At 39.5% G+C, this 26574-nt stretch overlaps 1 protein-coding gene across 2 annotated transcripts in view; it reads left to right on the top strand.

Annotated features, from left to right (window-relative positions):
- The window catches only part of LOC122795869 (leucine-zipper-like transcriptional regulator 1), a 1318154-nt gene that overhangs the window by 840603 nt on the left and 450977 nt on the right, over positions 1–26574 (top strand). For both annotated transcript variants that reach the window (XM_044064282.1, XM_044064283.1), the window contains one exon: positions 8270–8357. In XM_044064282.1, coding sequence (XP_043920217.1) covers positions 8270–8357 — 88 coding nt within the window. The remainder of the gene's footprint in view (positions 1–8269; positions 8358–26574) is intronic.

The following is a 26574-nucleotide window of genomic DNA, read 5'->3' on the forward strand; positions in this document are numbered from 1 at the left end:
TTGAAGATAGTTCTGTAAGGCTGTCTCTCGAACTAAGGTTCCAGTTTGAATACAGGTTGTTAATTAAAAGGAGACACAGCACTAGCTAAATTATATCAGCTGAAAGACAAGGCAGGAAATGAGGGGGGTGGGAGAACAGTTTCAACACAGATGTAAGGAATGTGCAAATTATAAACAAATATATATACTGTTTTCTATATATTTGCAGAGCAGTAAGACACAGGTATCAAGCAGACAATTTAGCGCTATAATACAGAATAACACAGAAAATATACTCAGCTCTATAAACTTGAAGATAGTTCTGTAAGGCTGTCTCTCAAACTAAGGTTCCAGTTTGAATACAGGTTGTTAATTAAAAGGAGACACAGCACTAGCTAAATTATATCAGCTGAAAGACAAGGCAGGAAATGAGGGGGGTGGGGAAACAGTTCCAACACAGATGTAAGGAATGTGCAAATTATAAAAAATATATATACTGTTTTCTATATATTTGCAGAGCAGTAAGACACAGATATCAAGCAGACAATTTAGCTCTATAATACAGAATAACACAGAAAATATACTCAGCTCTATAAACTTGAAGATAGTTCTGTAAGGCTATCTCTCAAACTAAGGTTTCAGTTTGAATACAGGTTGTTAATTAAAAGGAGACACAGCACTAGCTAAATTATATCAGCTGAAAGACAAGGCAGGAAATGAGGGGGTGGGGAAACAGTTTCAACACAGATGTAAGGAATGTGCAAATTATAAAAAATATATATACTGTTTTCTATATATTTGCAGAGCAGTAAGACACAGATATCAAGCAGACAATTTAGCTCTATAATACAGAATAACACAGAAAATATACTCAGCTCTATAAACTTGAAGATAGTTCTGTAAGGCTGTCTCTCAAACTAAGGTTCCAGTTTGAATACAGGTTGTTAATTAAAAGGAGACACAGCACTAGCTAAATTATATCAGCTGAAAGACAAGGCAGGAAATGAGGGGGGTGTGGAAACAGTTTCAACACAGATGTAAAGAATGTGCAAATTATAAAAAAATATATATACTGTTTTCTATATATTTGCAGAGCAGTAAGACACAGATATCAAGCAGACAATTTAGCTCTATAATACAGAATAACACAGAAAATATACTCAGCTCTATAAACTTGAAGATAGTTCTGTAAGGCTGTCTCTCAAACTAAGGTTCCAGTTTGAATACAGGTTGTTAATTAAAAGGAGACACAGCACTAGCTAAATTATATCAGCTGAAAGACAAGGCAGGAAATGAGGGGGGTGGGGAAACAGTTCCAACACAGATGTAAGGAATGTGCAAATTATAAAAAAATATATATACTGTTTTCTATATATTTGCAGAGCAGTAAGACACAGATATCAAGCAGACAATTTAGCTCTATAATACAGAATAACACAGAAAATATACTCAGCTCTATAAACTTGCAGATAGTTCTGTAAGGCTATCTCTCGAACTAAGGTTCCAGTTTGAATACAGGTTGTTAATTAAAAGGAGACACAGCACTAGCTAAATTATATCAGCTGAAAGACAAGGCAGGAAATGAGGGGGGGTGGGGAAACAGTTCCAACACAGATGTAAGGAATGTGCAAATTATAAAAAAATATATACTGTTTTCTATATATTTGCAGAGCAGTAAGACACAGATATCAAGCAGACAATTTAGCTCTATAATACAGAATAACACAGAAAATATACTCAGCTCTATAAACTTGAAGATAGTTCTGTAAGGCTGTCTCTCGAACTAAGGTTCCAGTTTGAATACAGGTTGTTAATTAAAAGGAGACACAGCACTAGCTAAATTATATCAGCTGAAAGACAAGGCAGGAAATGAGGGGGGTGGGGAAACAGTTTCAACACAGATGTAAGGAATGTGCAAATTATAAAAAAATATATATACTGTTTTCTATATATTTGCAGAGCAGTAAGACACAGATATCAAGCAGACAATTTAGCTCTATAATACAGAATAACACAGAAAATATACTCAGCTCTATAAACTTGAAGATAGTTCTGTAAGGCTGTCTCTCAAACTAAGGTTGCACTGCCACCTCTGATAACAGGTTAATGTTTTAATCTTTCTATTCTCGCACTGCACACTAGCAGTATCTGGTACAAATACAAGAGAAGTATGCAAGCGATACGCCACCTAAGCATCATTTGCCATGCAGAATGTACAAGTATGCATACCAAATTTCTGTGTTTCCAAACATCGGTGTTACTACACTACTACTGAATAAAATGAACATATTGAAATGTAACATGACCTGTTAGATGTAATTACGATTTTTTTTCCTGTCTAAAATAATTTCCATGATTCTCTGGCTTTTTGGTTTCATTCACTTAACTGGCTACCTGTAGGTTTGCTCTTTCTTAGCAAGTTGCAGTAAATATTTTGTTATCCGGTTGTTTACCTGTTAGTTTGAATGGGCACACTATGAATGTTTCCAGCGGCGTCCCTGGGTAAAAGCTCAAAATGGTGCCATCTCAATGGTCTGACCTTGTACTGTAGTCCCTTAACTGCTGCCTTGCACATTTTGCATAAGGCAGATCTGAATTATCCATTGCAATGTTCAATTCCTATATCAGGCAGTATCAAACTGTTTATTCACTTAAAGTTTCTTACCTTAGTATTTTCGGGACAGCAATCCAATCTCTTCACACCCTGTAAAATACAGCAGCCACCACTCATTTCTCATGCTCATCCATTCTTGAGCTAGCATTATCCACATCACATAGTGCCACGTGACATCCCAACTTGCCTGTTATTGTCCAATACCTGTCAATACAGGAGAAGATGAATGCATACACCTAACTATATAGCAGCAGTCAAAAGACAGTACTTACATGATGTATTCACAAGCTGGCTTTTGGTTACAATGTGCATATGCAGCAACTACTGCATATTGCACTATCGTGACAAGCCTCTGTACCATTTCACGGTAGCCAGTCTCACAGAGGTCCACTCACACCACAACATTACTTGCAGCTGCAGCCAGATCCATTCATCTCATCACTTTCGTAACACTCCTGCAGCTACGCATGCTACCCTAAACATGCCTCCTCTTGCCATTTATGCATTATGCATGTCTCACTTCTGTCCACAAAGACCAGTCCGTACAACTGCAGCTGCCAAACAAGCGCCACCACACTGCACCACTTCACGGTAGCCAGCCTCAGAGGTCCACTCACACCACAACATTACACACATGGTCCACCACAGTTAATGTGATATTACTTCTCACCAACAGTTTAGCGTAGTTTCTCCAACTAATGACCTCAGTACAACACAACCACGAGTTCTATACCAATACAACTGTTCACAAGTCATGAAAAAGTAGTGTGTTTAGGGACTTAGTGACATATGTTTCACTAACTGCTAGTCTGCTCTTTCAGCACTTATTGTCCATATTAACTGCAACCCATTGTTCCACTTATGTCAAAGCTAATGTCCTTCAGTTGTGACCATCACTTGCTAAGGACCCAGTGTAAGGAAAGGGCAAACATGAAATTCCTACTCTAAGCCATGCCCAAAACAAGCATTTCCATGTCGCTACTTTTAACAATGTCCACCAACTTCATAACACAGGAATATAATGAGGCACTTGACTGTTCACATTTTTTGTAATTACAAACACTTTGCATGGTACTATAGTAATGTACAAAACAATGGTAACTGAAATATCACAATGCATCTGTAATACATAAGCAGTTTTGAATCAACTTGACAGTAAATGACTCCATAGATATATGTCAGCCACCAAGCATCCAGACAAAGGATGGCCAAACTGCATGAGGCCAAAAATTTTTAATTATGTTACACTTGTTTACTGGGATAGTCACACTGGATTAATGTCCTTTGTCAGCAGAGGGCCAGGGAGAAAATCTCCAACAGAAGAAATAACATATATTACTCAGTTATATTACATTACATGGATTGCACAAGTTACAGAACATTAGAAAATACAAGACAATGCATTTAGCACAGTGTGTTAGTAATGTTCCCAACTAGGGAGTCACAGTTCTCATGGTCTGACACAAGACTTGGTGTTTTGTACAATGGTTGAGTAATGTTCCCAAATCGGGACTCACAGTTCATGGTCAGACAATTACAATTGAGACACATCTGATGGAAGCAGAGCTTAGGTAATTGAATTTTATATTTTTGACACACCCCAGTGACACACAACCCACCTCCACTGACACCCACACCCACACACACAAACACACACACACACACCAGGGACACACACACCACCCCACACACACATACACACACACACAAACAAGGGACACACACACACACACCAGGGACACACACACACACTAGGGACACACACACACACACACACACACACACACACACACACACACACACACACACACACACACACAGGGACACACACACACAAACCAGGGACACACACACACACACACACACCAGGGACACACACACACACACACACACACACACACACACACACACACACACACACACACACACACACACACACACACACACACACACACACACACACCAGACGCACGCACACACACACACACACACACACACACACACACACACACACACACACACACCAGGGATGCACACACATCAGGGACACACACACACACACACACACACACCGGGGACACACAAACACACACACACCAGGGACACACACACACACACACACACCAGGGACACACACACACACCAGGGCACCAGGGACACACACCAGGGGGACACACACCAGGGACACACACACACACACCAGGGACACACACACACACAGACACACACACACACACACACACACACACACACACACACACACCAGGGACACACACACACACACACACACACACACACACACACACACACACACACACACACACACACACACACACACACACACACACACACACACACACACACACACACACACCAGGGACACACACACACACACACACACACACACACACACACACCAGGGACACACACAGACCAGGGACACACACACACACACACACACACACACACACACACACACACACACACACACCAGGGATACACACACACACACACACACACACACACACACACACACACACACACACACACACACACACACACACACACACACACCAGGGACACACACACACACACACACACACGCACAGACACACACACACACACACACACACACACACACACACACACACACACACACACACACACACACACACACACACACACACACACACACACACACACACACACACACACACACACACACACACACACAGGGACACACACCAGGGACACACACACACACTCACACACATATACACACACACACACCAGGGACACACACCAGGGACACACACATACACCAGGGACACACACACACACTGAAATATCACAATGCATCCGTAATACATAAGCAGTTTTGAATCAACTTGAAAGTAAATGATTTCATAGATATATGTCAGCTACCAAGCATCCAGACAAAGGATGGCAAAATTGCATGAGGCCAAAAACGTTTAATTATGTTAAACTTGTTTACTGGGATAGTGGTACTGGATTTATGTCCTTTGTCAGCAGAGGGCCAGGGAGAAAATCTCCCACAGAAAAAATAACATAGATTACTCAGTTATATTACATTACATGCATTGCACAAGTTACAGAACATTAGAAAATACAAGACAATGCATTTAGCACAGTGTTTTAGTAATGTTCCCAAATAGGGAGTCACAGTTCTCATGGTCCAACACAAGACAATGTGTTTTGAACAATGGTTTAGTAATGTTCTCAAATCGGGACTCACAGTTCATGGTCAGACAATTACAATTGAGACATCTGATTGGAAGCAGAGCTTAAGTAATTGTATTTTATATTTTTGACACACCCCAGTGACACACACACACACACACACACACACACACCCACACACCCCAGTGACACAGGGACACACACACACCAGGGACACACACACACACACACACACAGACACACACACACACACACACACACACACACACACACACACACACACACACACACACACACACACACACACACACACACACACACACACACACACACACCAGGGACACACACACACACACACACACACACAACAGGGACACACACACCAGGGACACACACACACACACACTGAAATATCGCAATGCATCCGTAATACATAAGCAGTTTTGAATCAACTTGACAGTAAATGACTCCATAGATATATGTCAGCTACCAAGCATCCAGACAAAGGATGGCAAAATTGCATAAGGCCAAAAACGTTTAATTATGTTACACTTGTTTACTGGGATAGTGGTACTGGATTCATGTCCTTTGTCAGCAGAGGGCCAGGGAGAAAATCTCCCACAGAAAAAATAACATAGATTACTCAGTTATATTACATTACATGTATTGCACAAGTTACAGAACATTAGAAAATACAAGGCAATGTATTTAGCACAGTGTTTAGTAATGTTCCCAAATAGGGAGTCGCAGTTCTCATGGTCCAACACAAGACAAGGTGTTTTGTACAATAGTTTAGTAATGTTCCCAAATCGGGACTCACAGTTCATGATCAGAAAATTACAACTGAGACATCTGATTGGAAGCAGAGCTTAAGTAATTGCATTTTATATTTTTCACACACACACACACACACACACACACACACACACACACACACACCCTGGTGATACAGGGAGACACACACACACACACACACACACACACACACACCAGAGACACACAAACACACACACCAGGGGCACACACCAGGGACACACACCAGGGACACACACACACACCCACACACCAGGGACACACAACAGGGACACACACACATACACACACACACACACACACACACACACACACACACACACACACACACACACACACACACACACACCAGGGACACACACACACACACACACACACCAGACACACACACACACACACACACACACACACACACACACACACACACAGGGACACACACCAGGGACACACACACCAGGGACACACACACACATACACACACACACAGGGACACACACACACACACACACTGGACACACACACACACACACACACACACACACACACACACCACACACACACACACACACACACACACACACACACACACACACACACACACGGAAAACACACACACACTGGGGCACACACACACACACACACACACACACACACACACACACACACACACACACACACACACACACACACACACACACACACACCAGACACACACACACACACACACACACACACACACACACACACACACACACACACACACACACACACACACACACACCAGGGACACACACACACACACACACACACACACACACACACACACACACACACACACCAGGGACACACACACACATACACACACACACACACACCAGACACACACACACACACACACACACACACACACCAGGGACACACACACACACACACACACACACACACACACACACACACACACACACACACACACACACACACACACACACCAGGGACACACACACACACACACACACACACACACACACACACACACACACACACACACAAACACACCAGGGACACACACACACACCAGGGACACACACACACACACCAGGGAGACACACACACACACCAGGGACACACACACACACACACACACACACACACACACACACACACACACACACACACACACACACACACACACACACACACACACACACACACACACACACACACACACACCAGGGACAGACACACACACACACACACACACACACACACACACACACACACCAGGACTAAGTAATGAGAGACTGATATTACTCTTTTAGATAATGGCATGACCAAGCTAAGCAGAGAAATGCGTCTTATTTACCATCAGTATCAGTTTCTATGTTTGTATTGCACATAATTGTGAAAAGGCATAGATAGATTTCCTGTTGTCATGGAAGTTAAGTTTTCAAATGTGATCATTTAGTGTTTAAATAATGGACATCTAGCACATATGTGCCCATTAAACTGGTTGAGAAAATATCTGAAAATGACTTTTGTTTTCACTGCATTACCAGTTCACTACTTCACCATGTGAATGGCAGAAGGGGAAACCAGAGAATGTTAAGGACAACAATGTTCATTCAAAAACTAATTTGTTTATTATCTCTTTTTATTGTTTAGTTTTATATCTTTGGAGGCATTAATGAAGAGCAGGAATTTAATGACATCTTGGTGATGAAGCTTATCAACCCTTCTGACAGACAGCCAAGTAAGTTTTAACTTTCAGAAAACTGCATTTATATATTTCAAATATGTCTAATTTGTTCACTGTATTTTTATTTTATGCAAAACCACACTGAGTTTTATTTCTAAAAAGGAGGTCATTGTTTAGCAGAAAAGCAGTGACATATATGTAGAAAATTAGCTGTGTTATTCATTATATTATATAATATTTATAGTAGTATAACAGCTTTTTTTTGTATGCTTGAAACTCTGCATTTATTCTGTGACTAAAAGGCTTAAATAAAGCACATTTTAAATTATTGCTCATAGAAATGTGTTTTTGAAATGTGGTGCATCAGACTGAGAAAAAAAGATGAAAGCACCCAAACCAATTACTTTGAAGAAAGTATAACCATAACAGAAACTAAAATTATTATATATACGCAATGTTCACTATACATCTTGTATAATGGAAAATAGTTATTTTTTTTTATTTTCTTTGCTTTACTTTGAACATTCAGTATATGAGTCCATCCAGCATCATCTGCTGTGAGTTAATGGGTAATTTATTTATCGCTTAAGATGTGTCTAATGCCATGTAGATGATAAAAAATGTGAAACTTCTACTTGTCTGCTGTTTTTAACTTTTCTGTTTGTACCAAGATACTGTTATGAGCTATTATGATTTTCTTAAAACTGAACCAATCAGATTCATTCAATGGCAATTTTATACTTATTTCCAAGAAGCATTAAATTACTTAAAATCTGTAGAGATGTTGAAATGCAGTATTTTATTTTGAGGGGATCTTATTATTATTTCATAACCATATATAAAGAAACAAGAAGAAGAATTGTCACTTACTTAATAATCTACTCTGAATTTGTGTGGTGAATAGTATACAACAAAATGATTTTATAAGAATATGGTGCAAGTGCCCCATGCCCCCAAGCATGGTGTTGATATACAGGCTTACGCATGTGGACTGTGGTACAGACTATCTGTTATGGGGTGCCTGATTTACTGACAAAAAGAAAAAAAAGCTGTGGTTGTAAGCTTAAAATTTGTAAAGGAGAATTAGCAGACAGCAGAAATGGTAATTCTGACATCAGCAGGCTATATTTTCCCAGTGACAATCTAAATAAAAAAACATTTACAGATTGGATGACAAAATGGTGGAAAGTTACAGGTTAAGGTCTTAGAACATTCATACCAGTCTAGATAAAGTATGCATCATCTAGATTTTTTTATTCTGCAGAGAAAAAAAATAAAGGCACAGAGAAATTAAATGATATCAAGAAAGGAGTCATGAAAGCAGCCAAAGTAATTGGGGTGGGAGGGAATAGTAAAAGTTCTTTTAGTTTATTTTGAGGGGAAATTATGACTTTCAAATATAATTTTATGAAGAACAAATAACTTTGAACAAACAAAGCAATAAAAGGTGGTGTTAAGAATTGGACTTAAAAAAGGATGGAAAATAGGCTATCTAGGAGAAAATCTGGTTAGAATGTATGCAGATAATATAATAATGGAAAAGAAACTTGATGATTCAGAGAATATGACATGGTACTGCAGCATCAGAATTTTCAAAATGCATGTACGTGTAGAGAGTCCAATATCAAATGGAAAACATGTTTGCTGCTATATTACAATAATTAGTACATACGGTTATTTAGATCCGAGACTATACAGCACTGTAGCATGCTTGTCAACATCTTAGCACAAGAAAGTTGGACAAAGCCAAAACTAATTGGGGGGGGGGGGTGGGCAAACACCCAAAAAAGGGACAAAATTTGAATACTGCACTATAAACTTTGAAATTTGCTAGAATAAAAGTACAGAGCTTGTAGATCTAGATGTTTGAAAAGCCTGTTTGAAAAACTAGTAGTTATTATGTGAATTTAAGAAGAGGTTTTAAATAAATAAGAAATTGTATGGACGCTAGTGCAGAGGATTAAGGCTATGAGCTGTTAGCAAGGTACTTCCTGTGGTACAGAGTTTGATTCTCTCAGCCTTCATTAGCCCACTGTGTGACCTTGAGCAATACACTTAACTAGATGGTGCTTCAGGGCAATTGGGAATTTAAGCTCTTTAATGGTTTTCTAGAATCCATGTCTAGTAACTATCTATGTCTCTAGCAAAGCAGTGAACATTTGAGTGAAGGGTGATACTAGGAGTGATAAGAGGAGAACAGTGAGGAAGTGTGATAAAACAATGGAATGACTAAACAAAGGTGCAAAACTGGTAACAGGAAAATGTACATCAATTTTTTGTGCTAAAGCTGGGTGGCTGTCCATCAGTCTCCACAGTGGAGGAAAATAGGAAGGGAATTAATTGACGGCTTTATCTGTCAAATGATGAAAGGTAAGAACAGCAAACTGCTGTTAATATCAGGTAACAACACCCCTATTTAAGAGAACTAAAATAAGGCAACATATAATACCGTCTATTCATGCCTCAGACTCTCACCAGGAAATATGTCCATCAGGAAAAGGGCAAGAGGCATTGCCAGGTAGACTTCATCAAGCCATGGTGAGTGAAACTTCCAAAGAAGTTTGAAGGCTGCAAGGCTGTGTCCTGTACAGAATATACTCACATGTGGAATCATTTAATTTAGAAAATAGAAATGAATGCTATGAAAGTATGAGCAGGGAATACTGAAATATAGCCATTTATACTGTTGTCAGAGCATACAGAATATATTCTGCACTGGAATAAAAAAGATAGACAATGGAATGCGGCATGATAAATCAAATCACTGGGATCAGCACATGGTATAAAAACATGGCAGATGATTAAGAACACAGTCAATCAGTATGCAGAGACTCAGTGAGAAAGGATATCCAGAAAGGATACAACAATATATACCAAAAGCTACATTTGATGAGCTATGTATTCACTTATTTAAATCTTGCAGGAGCACAGTGTGGATTAAACTACTAGTCTGACAATTAGTTGTAGTTACACATTATTAGAGATGTGGATATGACTCTCTGTAACATCTACTGGTGGTGCAGGTTAATCTAGATATAACAATTCCAATGTTGAAAATTATCCCAAAGTCTGTGTAATTCCAGCAGATTATGGTAATAGAATTTCAGACATATAAATAAATAATTTGTGGAATACCAAGAAAATCAGACGAGTTAAGAAGAACAGTACTAGTCATAACACACAATTTTTATTCTCACAAAAATAAAATATAACATCAACAACCTACCTCACACTCTCCTTCCTGTATTTATTCAGTTACCCCCACCCATCCCCCCTGCACAAGTATTTACAATGCCCTCTTTTCTATTTCAAGATCATTACAAAATCTGAAACTGCGAAACTGCTAGAAAAAAATTAACTCCTCATATAAACCATTTATCCTGAACGTCTTAGACATGTTAGCAATTTTCTCTGCAAATCTCTTCCCTTCATTTTTACCCTAGGCCTCACTGCTGGTCCTCTGACCCACAGCCTCAGACATGCTCTTGTCATTCCACTTCCCAAAGTCTCAACTCCCTGAAAAAAATCATCTATAATCAAATACTTGACACAAATACTTGACAGCATCACCAAATATGACATTCTTAGTCATAGACAGCATGGCTTCTGCTCCAGCTACAGCACAACTGCTGCTAGATTTTTCCCTAACTGATCAGATTTACTCCAACATGGAACAGAGCAAAATTATATGCACTTTCTTAATCTAAGCAAAGCCTTCAACACTATTGATCACATGCCTGCTGCTTCACATGCTTAGTGAGACAGTTTTTTCTAATGATGTCATGCAATGGTTCAAAGATTGTCTCTGGAACCATACCTTTAACAGTAGTGGTACTGCTCCTCATTCTACATGATACTCCCAGACTAATGCTATCACTCAGATTCCAGCACCCCATATATTGTGGCCTAGCATCAAATAAGTGTCAACAATCAGGCTGCATCTGGCAGAATAAATGTGGCTTTCCTCCCAAACCATATATGTACATAAATGCCTCCATGAATTATTGTTGCCAGAATAGTGTAACCAGTTCAGCACAGTCAGCAGCTGTAACAATATGCCAGTTGGAAAGAGGGCAGATGAAGTAGTGGCTACCACAAAATGGTGCCTGCATGTTGTATTTATATACAGCATGGTGCAGCAATGTTATTGATAACAATATACATGCTATCTGAGAACTTGGAATAATACATATACACGCGAGATGTGGCCATCTATGTCAATGTACAGCATGTAGCAATAGTGCATTAAAGACTAATACATCATGATTCTTGCAGAAGTATTTAACTTGAATGCTATTAAAGTTCATAAAATGCAGGGATATACCCCCCTAAGTAATATGTATGACATTTGATGTCATAAATGTACCATGCCTGCATATATTTCAATAAAACTTTTTGATATTTCCCATTAGATAATAGCACAACTGTATGACTCTGAGTAAGTCACCTGAACAAACAGTCCCCCAGGTCACCCTAAAGAGGGACATCAATGTCCAGCAGGCCTACCTAGTTAAATATATATAAAAAAAGGTTTCATATCCCTATTCATTAGTATGTATTAGCATCAGTATTTGTTAGTATCGCTGACCAAATAGTACATTTTGTCATTTTCTCAAACACTGTGTCAACAGTTGCTGTAGGTTTTCCATGTCATCATTAATATTATGAGAGATCAGGAAATGTTTTTGTCAGCTGTCATTTTCAGTTAACTTACACTAGCCTGTTTCAGCATTCCATAAATCCCAAAGGAGCACAAGGTATATACCACAAAACTAACAACTTTGATGAATAAATAGGATCAGTCTCATGGTACAGAGGGATAAAGCCTTGAAATAATTCCATTATTGACTCTGGCACTGGAGGAACTGGCCTAGAAGGATGAGAGTGAGAGGCCACAATTGGCTCACCCATCCTGGGTGTAGGGAGGCAGATAAGCTACTGCACTACTGACACCCTGTAGAGGGCATGCATCATAACAAAGACAATACAAAGGGTTAGAGCACACTCTTGGCAAGCAGTGTGGAAGCAGAGTAGCCAAAATTAAGGACATGTATGGAATTATGCATGTCTGAGGGGCATTATTGCTGGGTACCCATTTAATAAGGCTAAAACAATTGTGATGGCCTTAGGGCATGTAAAACCAGGGATGGCTGTCTGGATGATGACTTCACACAGCTGGCCCTTATCCAAAGAGTAGAAAAATAGGCATGTTGAGCATAGGGCAATGATGGTCAGTTTGGTGTAAGAAATAAAAAGACACAGGAATAAATCTGATGAGGAAGCAGCAGCTCTCCTCCTGCAGGCAGCATGGAGTGATGGCAGCTACTTCTTTGGCTATGGTGGCCTATTTGCTCAAAGGGAGCATAAATGCAACTGCAATGTTAGTTCTGTCAGCTGACATGCATGGATATTGCAGATTAAAGTAGATGTCTCAATGACACATGACACAGTATTATTATGTACAGGTGACTGACTGAGCAAATACTGGAAGAAGTCTCACCCTTCACATCAAGTAAGTATATATTAGCTTCCATGTGTAGGCAATTACTGTGGCCACTACACAAGGAGAGAGTATGAAGCTGGAGCTCCTGGTAATAATAGCAGTTAAGTGCACATGTGCATATGATAGCATTCCTACAGATGTATTGTAGATAACTGTAGAATGGATAACTGTTACAAGTCTCTACTTCATCATAACTTACTACACAATGAGATATACAGTATTGCATGAGTCTATTAAGAAGTCCTTGATGATTGTTCAAGAATCTTGATCACTTTCCTCAGCTATTGCTTTTAAGACAAGACAGGGTAGTAGTAGTTGTGGTACATATTCAGGAGCATAATTAGTCATTGATTGTATCGTTCAGTGGAGGTTCCAGAACATATATGAATGTGAGGGGACTTCTGCTGACCAAGCATGAATGTCAGTAGCCAGTCCACTTAGTCTCATTTTTTAGTCCATGCATTCTCATTTGCTCAATTATTTTTTTATATTCAGCATATTTAGAAATGCACATATGTAGTTGTGAGCACATAATTGCTCAAAGTAAATTTCATACAAGCCCTAAAGGCATTAAAGGAATCCATAATACTAGGTATTAAGTTTAGCCCATGTTGATAGTTCTAGCTTGTGTTGCCCCCCCCCCCCCCCATTTTCTCCACATCCTGTGCCATCCTAGATATGAATTACTGAGTTTTCTCATTTTGTCTTACTCTTCAGCTTTTTCCTCAATCCCTTCAACACAACCTTACTAGCCAAGACTGCAAATAAATGAATGAAGTCAGGTGTCTGTGGCCCACTAGGTCCCCAGAAGCCATTGGGTTCTAGATGTTCTGATGTGTGTTTTACACAATTTTTCCATTTGTGTGTGTGTGTGTGTGTGTGTGTGTGTGTGTGTGTGTAGATATATATATATATATATATATATATATATATATATATATATATATATATATATATATATATTTCACTTAAGAATACAGGAACATGGACTCATAATTGGATAAGGACAGTATTAATTAAAGACACGTTTGGTAACTGAGCAGTAATAAGCATCACTACTAATGAGATAAGGCACTATTAGAATTAGGAAAACTGGTTGCAAACATTTAACCTTGTAATTAATTATATACATAAAACTATTTACACGTAGTGAAGCTCATACAGAAGGGTAAGCAAAATGAAATAAAAACAATTATTTCAAGCATCATTACTAAGACTGCATGCAATTATTACTAGACAGTTTAAAAGGAAAGCAGGAACAGAGCAAAGTGGTATCCCTTAAACCCACTGGAGTATGGCGAGACTAGGACAAAATTATGTGAATGAAGATATGGAGGGGCTAGCAATCCAGTCAAGGTAAAGGCCCCATTTTGGCATAAACCTAACCTCCTTGTCTCTCTTCTTAGCTATTATAATCTCAGCTGATTATATTGTCTGTAAAATTTGCCAACATTCAGTTATCTGCAAGGGGTGAAGTTATTCTCCAGTGTCTAATAATAGATTTCTTGACTGCTAGTAGGAGTTTGGACATAATCAAATATGAGGATCTAGGCCAAGGTAAAGTACCATATACCACTGGATGCCTCTTTTCCACTTCCATTATAAAATGGTTCTGTCCTACTTTGTCCCAAAAATGTGAACAAAATGCTGTAGTTCAGGGTAGCAACAAAATATATGATACCAATTAGAAATAGATGTATTTTACTGGCAATGTCAGCCCAAGGGTCTTTGAGTTGTAAAATGACTAGAAATGTTATCTGGTGTTAAAAACAATTGGTGAAGACATTTACAAGCAAGTAGTTTTTTATCTTGGAGAGGAGATTGCCTTAGTGGGGACTCATAGAATCTTGAGAATTTGCTTTTCAATTGTATTTGATTGAATATTGCCTGGGTGATTTTGCTTATATTCCTGCATTATGTCACAACATGATTGTGTTATTACTTTCATTAGCACAGATAATCCAATTTTATGAGGGGAGATCGGAAAAGCATCATTGCTAAATAATTGCACCAATGGAGAATTAATTGTCTGCCCAATCAGATAGGAGTCAAAAGTGGATTTGCACATAGAATGTAGTTGCATATAGTAAATATAGCGATTTGTGAGAATATTATACTCAATTCTGGCATCATCCTGAAATAGTTACTTGAATATAACTGATTTGATAAAATTAAGTTCTTATCCTAACAATCTTTCCAGGGGTAGGCCTGCTTGGTAATTTCAAAATGAAGATGCATACCAAAATGAAAAATCAGAAACACCATCATCCCTGAAGGGGTCGTTTTTCTAATAGAAGTGACCACAGCACTATAAATAGTGTTTAAATATTGAAATGAAGCCACAGAAGGAAGCCCAAGGAAGTAATCACCTACCCTGGTAAAAGCAAACAACAGGAGTTGCTTTATATGTTTCTCTCAAGAGGCCACTGATAAGGGTATAAAGTGATATTAACAGTGAAAACTGTTTACATTAAAATTGCCCATGGATGTGATGTGTCCATTTAACAAAGTTCCCTATAAATCCTCAATGCCGTTGCTCTGTATGCTATTACCAAACTAAGAAGGTGAAGACACCAAACTCTTACAAGACTTAGTGCACTTCTGCTGCACCCCAGGAAGTAAAAGGGACCACAGGAATTCCTGTATCTTGTTTTGCTGTTTCCATAATGTGCTAAAAAGAATTCTAACAGGAAGCCTTTGAACAATGTTTAAGACTTTGGGAAACACCATTTTGATTAAAAGAAGTTTAAGTGAAAGAAAAGGCTCCAAGTAGCCTATCCATGTAAGTGTTCTTCTATCAAATGACCTATTAATCTAGCAGGGATCTCCTTGGTTTGCAGCAAAGTCAATGCAAATATGATGCCCAAGTATTTAAAGCAGGGAGGGTTAAAAATTAAGTTAGATTTATTTTTGTGCTGGGAAATATAAGAGTATTATACTGAGTTGGTGGGATTTACTCTATAACAAGAAATGAGTTGCCCTCTTTTAAGACTGCTGAAGGTCATTGTCAGGGATACCACAGGATCACAAAAAAAAACTAAGAAGTTATCCACAAATAAGACAACTCAACTTGTAGCTTTGTCCACTGAGTCACAATTATGACCAGGGACAAGTTTCTCCCAAAGAAAGTGAGCTAAAGGATCAATAGCTAGTATGAACAATAGTGGAGCTAATGGATATCCCTGCCTAACACCTTTACAAATAGAAAAAGACTTATAAATGAAGGAACCAAGCTGCACCACTGCATTTGACAACTGATATAGAGATATTATTATTTCTAGAAAAGAAGATGGAAATTAAAAAAAGGGCTAAAATCTGAAACAAATACCACCATGAAACATTATCAAATGCCTTCTCAACATCAATAGATAGAAGCATCATGGGGTGACACTAAGGTGACTCTCTTCTAACCAGACTGCTACTCTGACAATGTGGGTCCAGGACGACCTAACTTTAACAAATCCTTTGATGTTGTTGAATTAAGAAGGGTAACAGTAAAGATATTTTTACTATCCAGGTACATATAAAATTTGCTATCAACATTGGGTAAAGAGAATGGCCTGTAGTTTGAAGGCAGTGATGGATCTTTAGCTGGTTTGAGAACTGGCAGAAGCATAGATTCCTTCCACAATAATATGACTTCACACTGAGCGAAGGCACATGATCAATGATCCCTTAAGAGTTTAATGGCTGTGGATGGAAGCAGTTTATGCATCTGTTCCAGCAGACCATTGCTGCAAGGTTTATTAGCCTTTAGGCCCTTAATTGTAGTCAAAATATATGAATAGGTTTTTGTTCTTGTTCAGTGGTTAAGGCTGGTAGTTTAGGAAGGAAAGAGGGTAATTCTTAATGACAGGAGAGGATTTTTCATAGCATGTTGTGTCTTACCCTGATTATATAAATGAAACTCTGACAGAACAGTATGAAAGAAGAAACTAGCACTAGAGCATCTGCCTACCAGTAGACAAAATAAATAAATTGTCTCTAGTGCTATTTGCATTTCTACTAGTCTAGAACATATTTGAGGGAAGACTTTAAAATATTCAGTGCATAAGCTATCCACAGCTATATCCTTTTTCCTATTTATAATATTCTGGATTTTAGCTTTAATTTGAGCTAAAGTAGAGTAGCTTGAGTCTTGGAGAATGACTTCCTTCCTAAAATGATTAACTGGTACTGTAGCAGATTTAGGTCATTATTCCATTTCAGCCATAGCACATTCTCCCTGGACCATAACTTGGCATGTAAAAAAGCCCTTATAGGCTTCCCAAAAAATATGAGAAGAGGAGTTATCTGAGGAGTGCACTGCAATAAACTCTTGAGTATCTCCTGTCAAAAAGGCAGGGAACTGAGACTGCCATGTGTAGTAAGGATGAAGCATGCAAAGCCTAGGGGATAAAAAGTCCTAGAAAGAAAAGATCATCTCCAAGACCTCATAGTCAAAATATGGACATGGAATAACCTGAAGTGAAAGGGTGGTGTCTAAAAGGGAACTGTCACTATAGATTCTATGTATTCTAGTGAGAATGCCAAAATGAGGTGAATGATGGGTGTACTAGCTGCCCATGGAGCCAGTATATAATTCTATATCAACAAGTGAAAAACCTCCACCCAAGTCTTAATATGTTTAGCCTGGAGAGTTAGGTGACAAAATATCAATACTGTTGTATTCCATGGGTCTGTATTGTGGTTGAGGTCCATACTAAAAGCAGCCCACCCTTAGTATTGTCCTGTTTATATTTGAAGAGACACCTGATATCTTTGGATCCTAATGATAGCACAAGATAAATATTAACAAACGTTATGATTCTGGTGCCCACCATCCATATCACTCCTGTAACTTCGCCACCTGTATGAACAAAGTTTATCTAACACTTGCAAAAGACAGCTTTCTCTCTCTTTATTAGAATGGTGACCCCTTTATGCTTCAGAGAAAATGTTCTCTGAAGAGATGACAACATGCTGGCCCCAAAAGTCAAACGATACACATGTCACATGCTCAAGGGAACTTAACCTGGTATGTGACATCAATAGAACTTGTTGGAGGGACAGGTTTATCTCACAGAGGTTACCACCTCTCTGGAACAGACTTTCAATCCCTGTTAAGCAGAGCTCCTCTTTGATCCTATTTAAGTGTAATTTGGATGACTGGATGGGAAACTGTAAATTTGCTCCAGAGGGTCCACCTGTGCCTTTCCTAGATATAGCTAATAGGTGCTGGTTTAGTGTCTATGTATAACAGACACTCTTGGGAACAAGGGTTAACTTGGCTAGGCTTGTAAGGGCCCTACAGCCATTAACCTAGTAACCTCCTATGATCCTATAATCAATCCCTGTTTTTACAAAATTTAGTCTTGAACCCCAAAGAGCAGAGAAAATACATCCAACATGGTTTTATCCAGTTTACCAGGTAGTATATAACCCCTCAAAACAGACCAAGTTACCAAAACAACAGACTGCAATAAATAAACATTCCTGCAAAAGATGGGTTGGAGGGTTGAATAATGGTTAAGATGTTTACTTCACAGACACAAGGTACAGGGCATGATTCTCATCTTTGAAAGAGAAATTGGCTAGGCATAAAATGGCCCATAAGTGCAGCTAGTGAAGTATTAACCTATGAACAACTGAAATGATTTCCAGTCTTATATAATATATCCAACAGTTTTCAATAAAGACTCCCATTGTCGTGAAGCTGTATGTGTTTTTCCAACTGGGATACTTAGCATATTGATTAATAATAGAAAAGAAAACATCGCCCACCAGATATGTGTCTTCATATCGTTTGGAAGGTCTGCATAATGGTTAAGGTGTTTAAATTATAGACACAAGGCGCAGGGTTTGATTCTCAGATGGGGTAATTGGCTAGGCCTAGAATGGCCCGCAAGGGCAGTTAGCCTAGTACTAATCTAGGAACCTATGAACAAAGAGAGTTTGGCATGCTGAGAATCTGAATGATGTGTTTCTTGTAATGCAATGACACCTAGGGACCATTTTCTAATCCATGTACATAAGTGGGCAGTTTCTGACAGGGGAGTTTATCCCATTAATATACTGAGCCTGTGGACATAGCTAAATAGCTAACCTGTTAGTTGACAGGTTGTATGAAAACTTCACCCCCTCTCCTCACCACATGTACCCCATGACATCCCTACCACCTGTTCTCTACCTTGTATCTCTAAAGAGCAGGTCATAAATGTCCTCTCTAAGGGCAAAAACACAGCATCTATGGGACCTGATAACATCCTTGGTTGCTCAAACAAGAATTAGCAACACCACTGGGTACTCTTTTCAATGATAGTCTAAGCACCGGCTTCATCCCAGCTGAATGGAAAATGGCCACCATTATCCCATTGCACAAAGGTAGTGCTTCCACTGACCCCAAGAACTATAGACCTATTAACCTGGCTAGCCTTATCTGCAAGACCATGGAGCGAATCATCATGGACCTTATTAACAAAGATATAGGTAATCTACAAACACTTGACCCTACTCAGTTTGGATTTGTCAAAGGGAGATCATGCCTGTTAAATCTGGTAGACTTCTTTGTGACAGTCACCAAGGCCATGGATGAGAGGAAATCTGTGCATACAGCCTATCTAGACTTAGCCAAGACTTTTGACACAATCCCCCACTCAGGCACATACCTCTCAACCATACCGAATTTCTCGGTTTTTACTGGTTTTGAGGTCTAAATAATGGGGTGCCCCAATTTCTGAGTGGCACCCCTTCATTTCCAAATTTCCAGGCTTCTCCAAGCTTTTTTTTAAATGTTTTTTGTTTTTCAGCTGACGTCATCACATGCAGAGGCGTGCATGATCACGTCAACTCCATGAACAGCCCGCCAGCCTGTCGGAATTGAGTTCACTTTCTGGCCATAGTCTGGATACATGCAGTTTCCCCAGCTGCTTAAAGCAGCATTTGAATTCTGCGGGCTGAAACTGTGCAGTCTTAGAAGAATGGCCAGCCAGCCAGAAAGCAGGATTTACTTTAGCACCAGCCAGAATGCATTCCGGTAAGGATTTAAATTCTGGTAAAGGAGTTAGTCTTTACTGAGTTAGAAGCAACGGACTTAGCCTTCCGGTAAGGACTTAACCAGAATGCTAAGGAGTTAAACAGCAGTGGCAGTTTTTGTAACACAACAGATTTAGCGAGAATGCATGCAAGGAAGTTAGTCTTTTCAGCACAGGTTTCACGGCAGTTTTAACGGACTTAGCTCAGCAGGTTTCCACAGTTTTTGTGACACTTTGAATTTGTTTTTGTGTCATATATTTAAGGCTTCCTTTAAGGCTTCATGTCTGAAGTTGTCTTTCTGTTTTAAAAAGAATCCATTATTTATCTCCTATGAGACACTAGAGAAGTAAAAAATATATATATAACATTGATGTGACTGCTTCAGAGTGAATACCAAAAGTGCTAACTGATGTTATTCACCTTCTGTATTATCTTGCCTCCATCACTGTAAGACAAGAACACAAATGTTAGTTTAGTTTAGTACTGAGGAGTAAATCAGACATCTTTTATTATGTGCATTTTCAAGAGCTGTAAACAACTTAGTGTTTCAAGACATTGTTAGTATAATCTTGCTCAAAATGTCTGCATTTTGCATATTCACAGAAGTTTCTTTGGATGTACCATAAATTGACAATTTGGGTTGCACTCCACTATTAAGTAACACTCTGTAATCTACCATAATATTCTGAATGATGTTTTTTTATTATTTTACAACCATGACTGGACAGCTTAAAGACTAGATGAAGATGAATGATTATTAACCAACAATAGCTCAAGGCAACACCTGAGCTTAAAGAACACAGACCAATATCTTAAGTGGTTCCAATTCCCCCACTCCTGATCTTTGAGTGGTACCTTCACATTGACTCATTGATATCATATTCTAACTAACAGAGTCTGAAGAGAAGGTGTTACGATACTTGTAAGTCTTGCTTTAGCTACTCCACCATCATATTTTTAAAACTACAATCCAGTCTGCTACAGGCACCATGAGGAGCTCAGTGTCTCTCCAGTAAGTGTTTTACAACTGTAAATGCCTATTTATGTTGAATTGTGTTAGACATTTTACAACTGTATATGTTTATGTTGAATTGTGTTAAACATCTAATATGATTTATGCTTTATTATTGGAAGTTACTATGACATGCTAGCATTTTGTCTGCCCCAAGTTGTTTATAGTATAATAGTATGGTCTATTTGCATAGCTGCACCTTGTTCACTAATGTTATTCATGTAATTATGTTGTGTGTAGACAGCTCATACTGGTGTCTAATTATTTCTATATAATTGTGGTGTTACTGGTGGATAGAATTACATTAGAGAACCACGACAGATTGCTGCTCACTATATTTTTATCTGTGACTGCATAACTGTCTGAGGTTTCTTCTAACAGATGTTTTTCCAATTGGCTCAGTATCTGCATATACTAATAGTTGGTTCAAGACATTTTCCTGCATGCAGTAGCTATTTGCTCAGTTTGTTTTTTGTAATCTTTATAATATATATTTACCGTCTCAAAAGTGCTTACTCCTCTCTGTACTCTTCTTTTCTAGACCTAACACAACTCTTAAATATTCAACTGCGATACCACCTTTATCATTCTTATAAGAAAAGCGCAGTCCGGGTCTGAACTGTCTGCAAACAGCTAAAGTTAACTTTGAGTATGTGTCTACCTGTTTGATCCAATATTCATTTTCCTCTGGAGAGCACTCTGCTTTGGCTTGTAAGCAGCCACCCCCCCCACACACACACACACACAAACACACACACACAAACACACACACACACTCATCTTCCACTTTCTCTCTTATTCCCTTCTGTTAGCAAATAGTATCCATAACTGATCAATACTGTGTGTTTGTTAATTTAAACTGAGACCACAGTAGCCTACTGATACAAGGTTATCCGTATTTCCCCCTGAGAAATGGTTAAGAAATGACTTACAGTTTCAGAGCAGTCCTTGGTCAGTTGTGATTGTTTCTTAAACACAAACTTGTCTCTGCTTTTGCTCATTAGCAGCAGTACAAAGAACTGCCTGCTCACACCCTTGTTCTCCCCTCCCCCTTCCCTGTTTATTACCTTAAGACAATCCCAAAGTTAATAAATATTACCTCTGGCAGGCACCATTTTTAAAACTACAACCACCCTTGTCACTATCATATGTTCATTTATCAGTTAGCTCTATTAACTGATTGTTTCCAGCCCCCTCATAAGAGCAACTAACAGGGTTTCTACCAGCTTCGCTCCCCACCTTTATTACACTCACAAACCCATCCCATCTTTCCAATAGCCAACCACAGCGCTAACCCAACACTACCTCCTCCATCTTCCCACTACTATCACACCTCCTCAACTAACATGTACAAGCATACCTTACCTATGCTCACTGCATGCACTCTCCTTGCATATCTTACATCCTACCAAAGCTTCATCATGCCCCCACTCAACCACTACCACTGTACTACTACTCACACCGCCACTCATGTCTCACCCTCACTCAGCTCCCCTCCCACCAACTCAAGAACCATCCCTCTGCACCCCCCATATATTCTACCAACTATATTACTCAAACATAAAGCATCCCTACAACTTAACATAGTAACCCTTCCTACCATGCCTATTACCCATAGAGCACAATCATAAAGTTTCCCTTATAAACAAACACATTCAAAAACTGAGAAAATTAATAACCTCATGCATATCAAAACTAGCCCTGAGTGGAGACATCCACCCCAACCCTGGCCCTACCATCTCCAACCCCAATCCTCATAATCAGACTAGAAACCACAACTTCTCCCATATTACAGCCAATAGAAAGCCAAGTGACTTCCTTCTACTAAGCCTAAATATTAGAAGTATATCCAACAAAGTCCATGAACTCCATTGCCACCATAGACTTGTACTCCCCAGATATAGTCATCCTGACAGAAACCTGGCTAAAACCTCACATTACCAGTGAGCAAATACTCCCTACAGGTTACGGCATACTAAGAGTAGACCAGCTAAACAAGAAAGGAGGCAGTGTAGCTATAATATTTAAATAGCATCTAAACATCCAGATCTTAAAATCATCAGCTCCGCAAATAGGCGATGAAAAAATAATATATACCAACCTCAAAATAAACCAAAACAAAACCATCAACATAACTGGGTGCTACTTCCCACCTGGCCAAAACATCCCTCCACTAGAAAACCTCCTCAGCTGGTCCACCCACCATCTCCCCCAAGAAACTATCATTTTAGGTGATTTCAATATTGACTGGCAGTCCTGTTCTGGCAACCATCCAACCCATCATGTAAACATTCATGGCTTCACCCAACTAGTCCAGTCACCAACCAGGATAAATAAAAACTCCAGCAAGCACACTACCCTGGATTGGATACTAGTCAGTAAGAGCCCCCAGTCATATATAACAGGCTGCTTATCAGATAGCCTCAGTGATCACTCCCCAACATTCCTACTCAAAAAATACCTATACCAAGCTAAACCTATCATTTGCCATCAAATACATAAAAAACTAAACTTTAACTCACTCACATTCATCTTATCCCACAAAGAATGTAACTGGCATCCTCTAAAGTGCCTCAGTCTTGATTATGCAGTTGAATTTTTTAATACTACCTTCCTGAGCATCCTTAATTACCATGCCCCCATAAGACTTTCCAGAACCAAAGCACGACCCTCCCCATGGCTACAGAAAACCACTAAGTCAGAAATGAAAAACAGGGATAAAGCCTGGGAGCACTGGTGCAAAACAAAAACCCCCAAAGCTAGACAGAAATTCCTAGAACTACGCAATAGAGTCAAAATAAAACAGGACAAATTCCAATACTACCAGTCTGTCCTAGACTCCTCAAAACACAGCCCCAAACAATTCTGGTCCTCCATAAACTCCATCCTCCACCCAGGTAAAGTCAGTACCCCTCCTCCTAATATCCCTCACTCCTCAGAAAATATTGCTACCTCATTCAACACACACTTCACACAAACCATACTATCACTAGCTAAATAACACAACCCCCCTCCCCTCCAACCCACACCTTCAGCTAGTAATCTCCCCACTGCCTTCTCTTTTTCTCCTGTATCTACCTCCAACATAAAAAAACTCTTAACTAAACTTAAACCCACCAAATTAGCAGCAGACAACCTCCCAAGTGAATACCTACAAATCACAGCTGATGCTCTGGCCTACCCAGTATCCATCTTGATTAACCGATCTCTGTCAGAAAGTTACGTAAACACACTGTGGAAAGTATCACATATAATTCCCCTCCACAAAGGTGGACCCTCCACAGAACTAACCAATTACCGCCCCATAGCTATTCTCTCTCCACTCTCCAAAATATTAGAGAGATGCATACAGTCTCAGGTCTCAGACTACCTCCTTACTAACAACCTCCTTTCCAATACTCAGCATGGTTTCCGACCAAACCATAGCACCATCACTGCCTTACTCTCCTTTACTAACACTATCCTTCAGCATAAAAACAATGGCTATCTCTCCTCTGCTACTTTCCTAGACCTATCTAAGGCATTTGACATGGTCCCACACAAACAGCTTATCTCTGTCCTCAATAACCTATCCTTCTCTCAATCAGTCACCAACTGGTTTCAGAGTTACCTGTCTGACCGCCAACAATCCGTTGTATGGCAGAATGACATAACTCCCCATCTACCTGTCTCCATAGGGGATCGCCAAGGATCCATCCTTGGACCCCTACTCTTCTCTGTTTACACCAATAATCTAGCCTCTGCCACCAAACATGGCACACTCATACAATACGCAGATGACTCAACCATCATCTGCTCAGCCCAGTCACTATCCAAACTGCAAAAAGTCACACAGGACGCGTTTTCCTCTGTTGAAACTTGGTTATCCGATGCCCAATTAATACTCAACCCAAACAAAACTAAACTACTCATCTTTCAACCCACCAAACATACTCAAAACAACTTTCACTTTAACATCACAGCAAAAGACAACCCCACTATATACCCAACTGAACACACCAAATTGCTGGGAGTGGAAATAGACAATAAACTAAAATTTGACATTCACATATCCATGACCATAAAAAAAGTCCACAAAAAAACAAGGAGCATTATACAGAAATAAGCAACTTCTCACCAAAGCAGCAAAGATTTCAATAGCAAATTCCCACCTTATCTCCACCCTACTTTATGCCTCTCCAATATATACCAACCTAAGTCAATGCGATCTAAGCAACCTAGAGACATGCTACAACAAAATCGCCAAATTTGCCACAGGGGCATCCTACCATAGTCACCACTGTCTGTCACTTGCTGAACTGGGCTGGCTTGAACACCCTCATCTCCTTCAGTGGTATCAACTCTCACTCGCCCACAAACTAGTAAACCATCCACTAAATGTCCCATCCCTCCAGAATCTATTCCAACCCTATCGCACCACCAGAGCACTAAGATCCAGCAACAAAAATCACTTGCAGATCACTAAAGCCAATAACTCTGCTGGTGAAGCACTATTCTCTTGCACCATAACCAAATTATGGAACTCCCTCCCACCCACAATTACCTCCATACCATCATGCACCCACTTCAAAACTTTACTAAAAGCGCACCTAAAAATATGATGGCTATGCCCTTGCAACTACCACTCTAATATCACCCACCCCATCCAACCACTACCTTTCTTTCCACTCCACTAACTACCTTGATTATAGCAAGCTCAAATGCTCATAAGCCTAGTACTTATTATACAGCAGGAACTTATT

This window comes from Protopterus annectens, chromosome 2.part2, assembly GCF_019279795.1.
Source record: "Protopterus annectens isolate FY-2018-M chromosome 2.part2, PAN1.0, whole genome shotgun sequence".
Taxonomy (NCBI): domain Eukaryota; kingdom Metazoa; phylum Chordata; order Ceratodontiformes; family Protopteridae; genus Protopterus; species Protopterus annectens.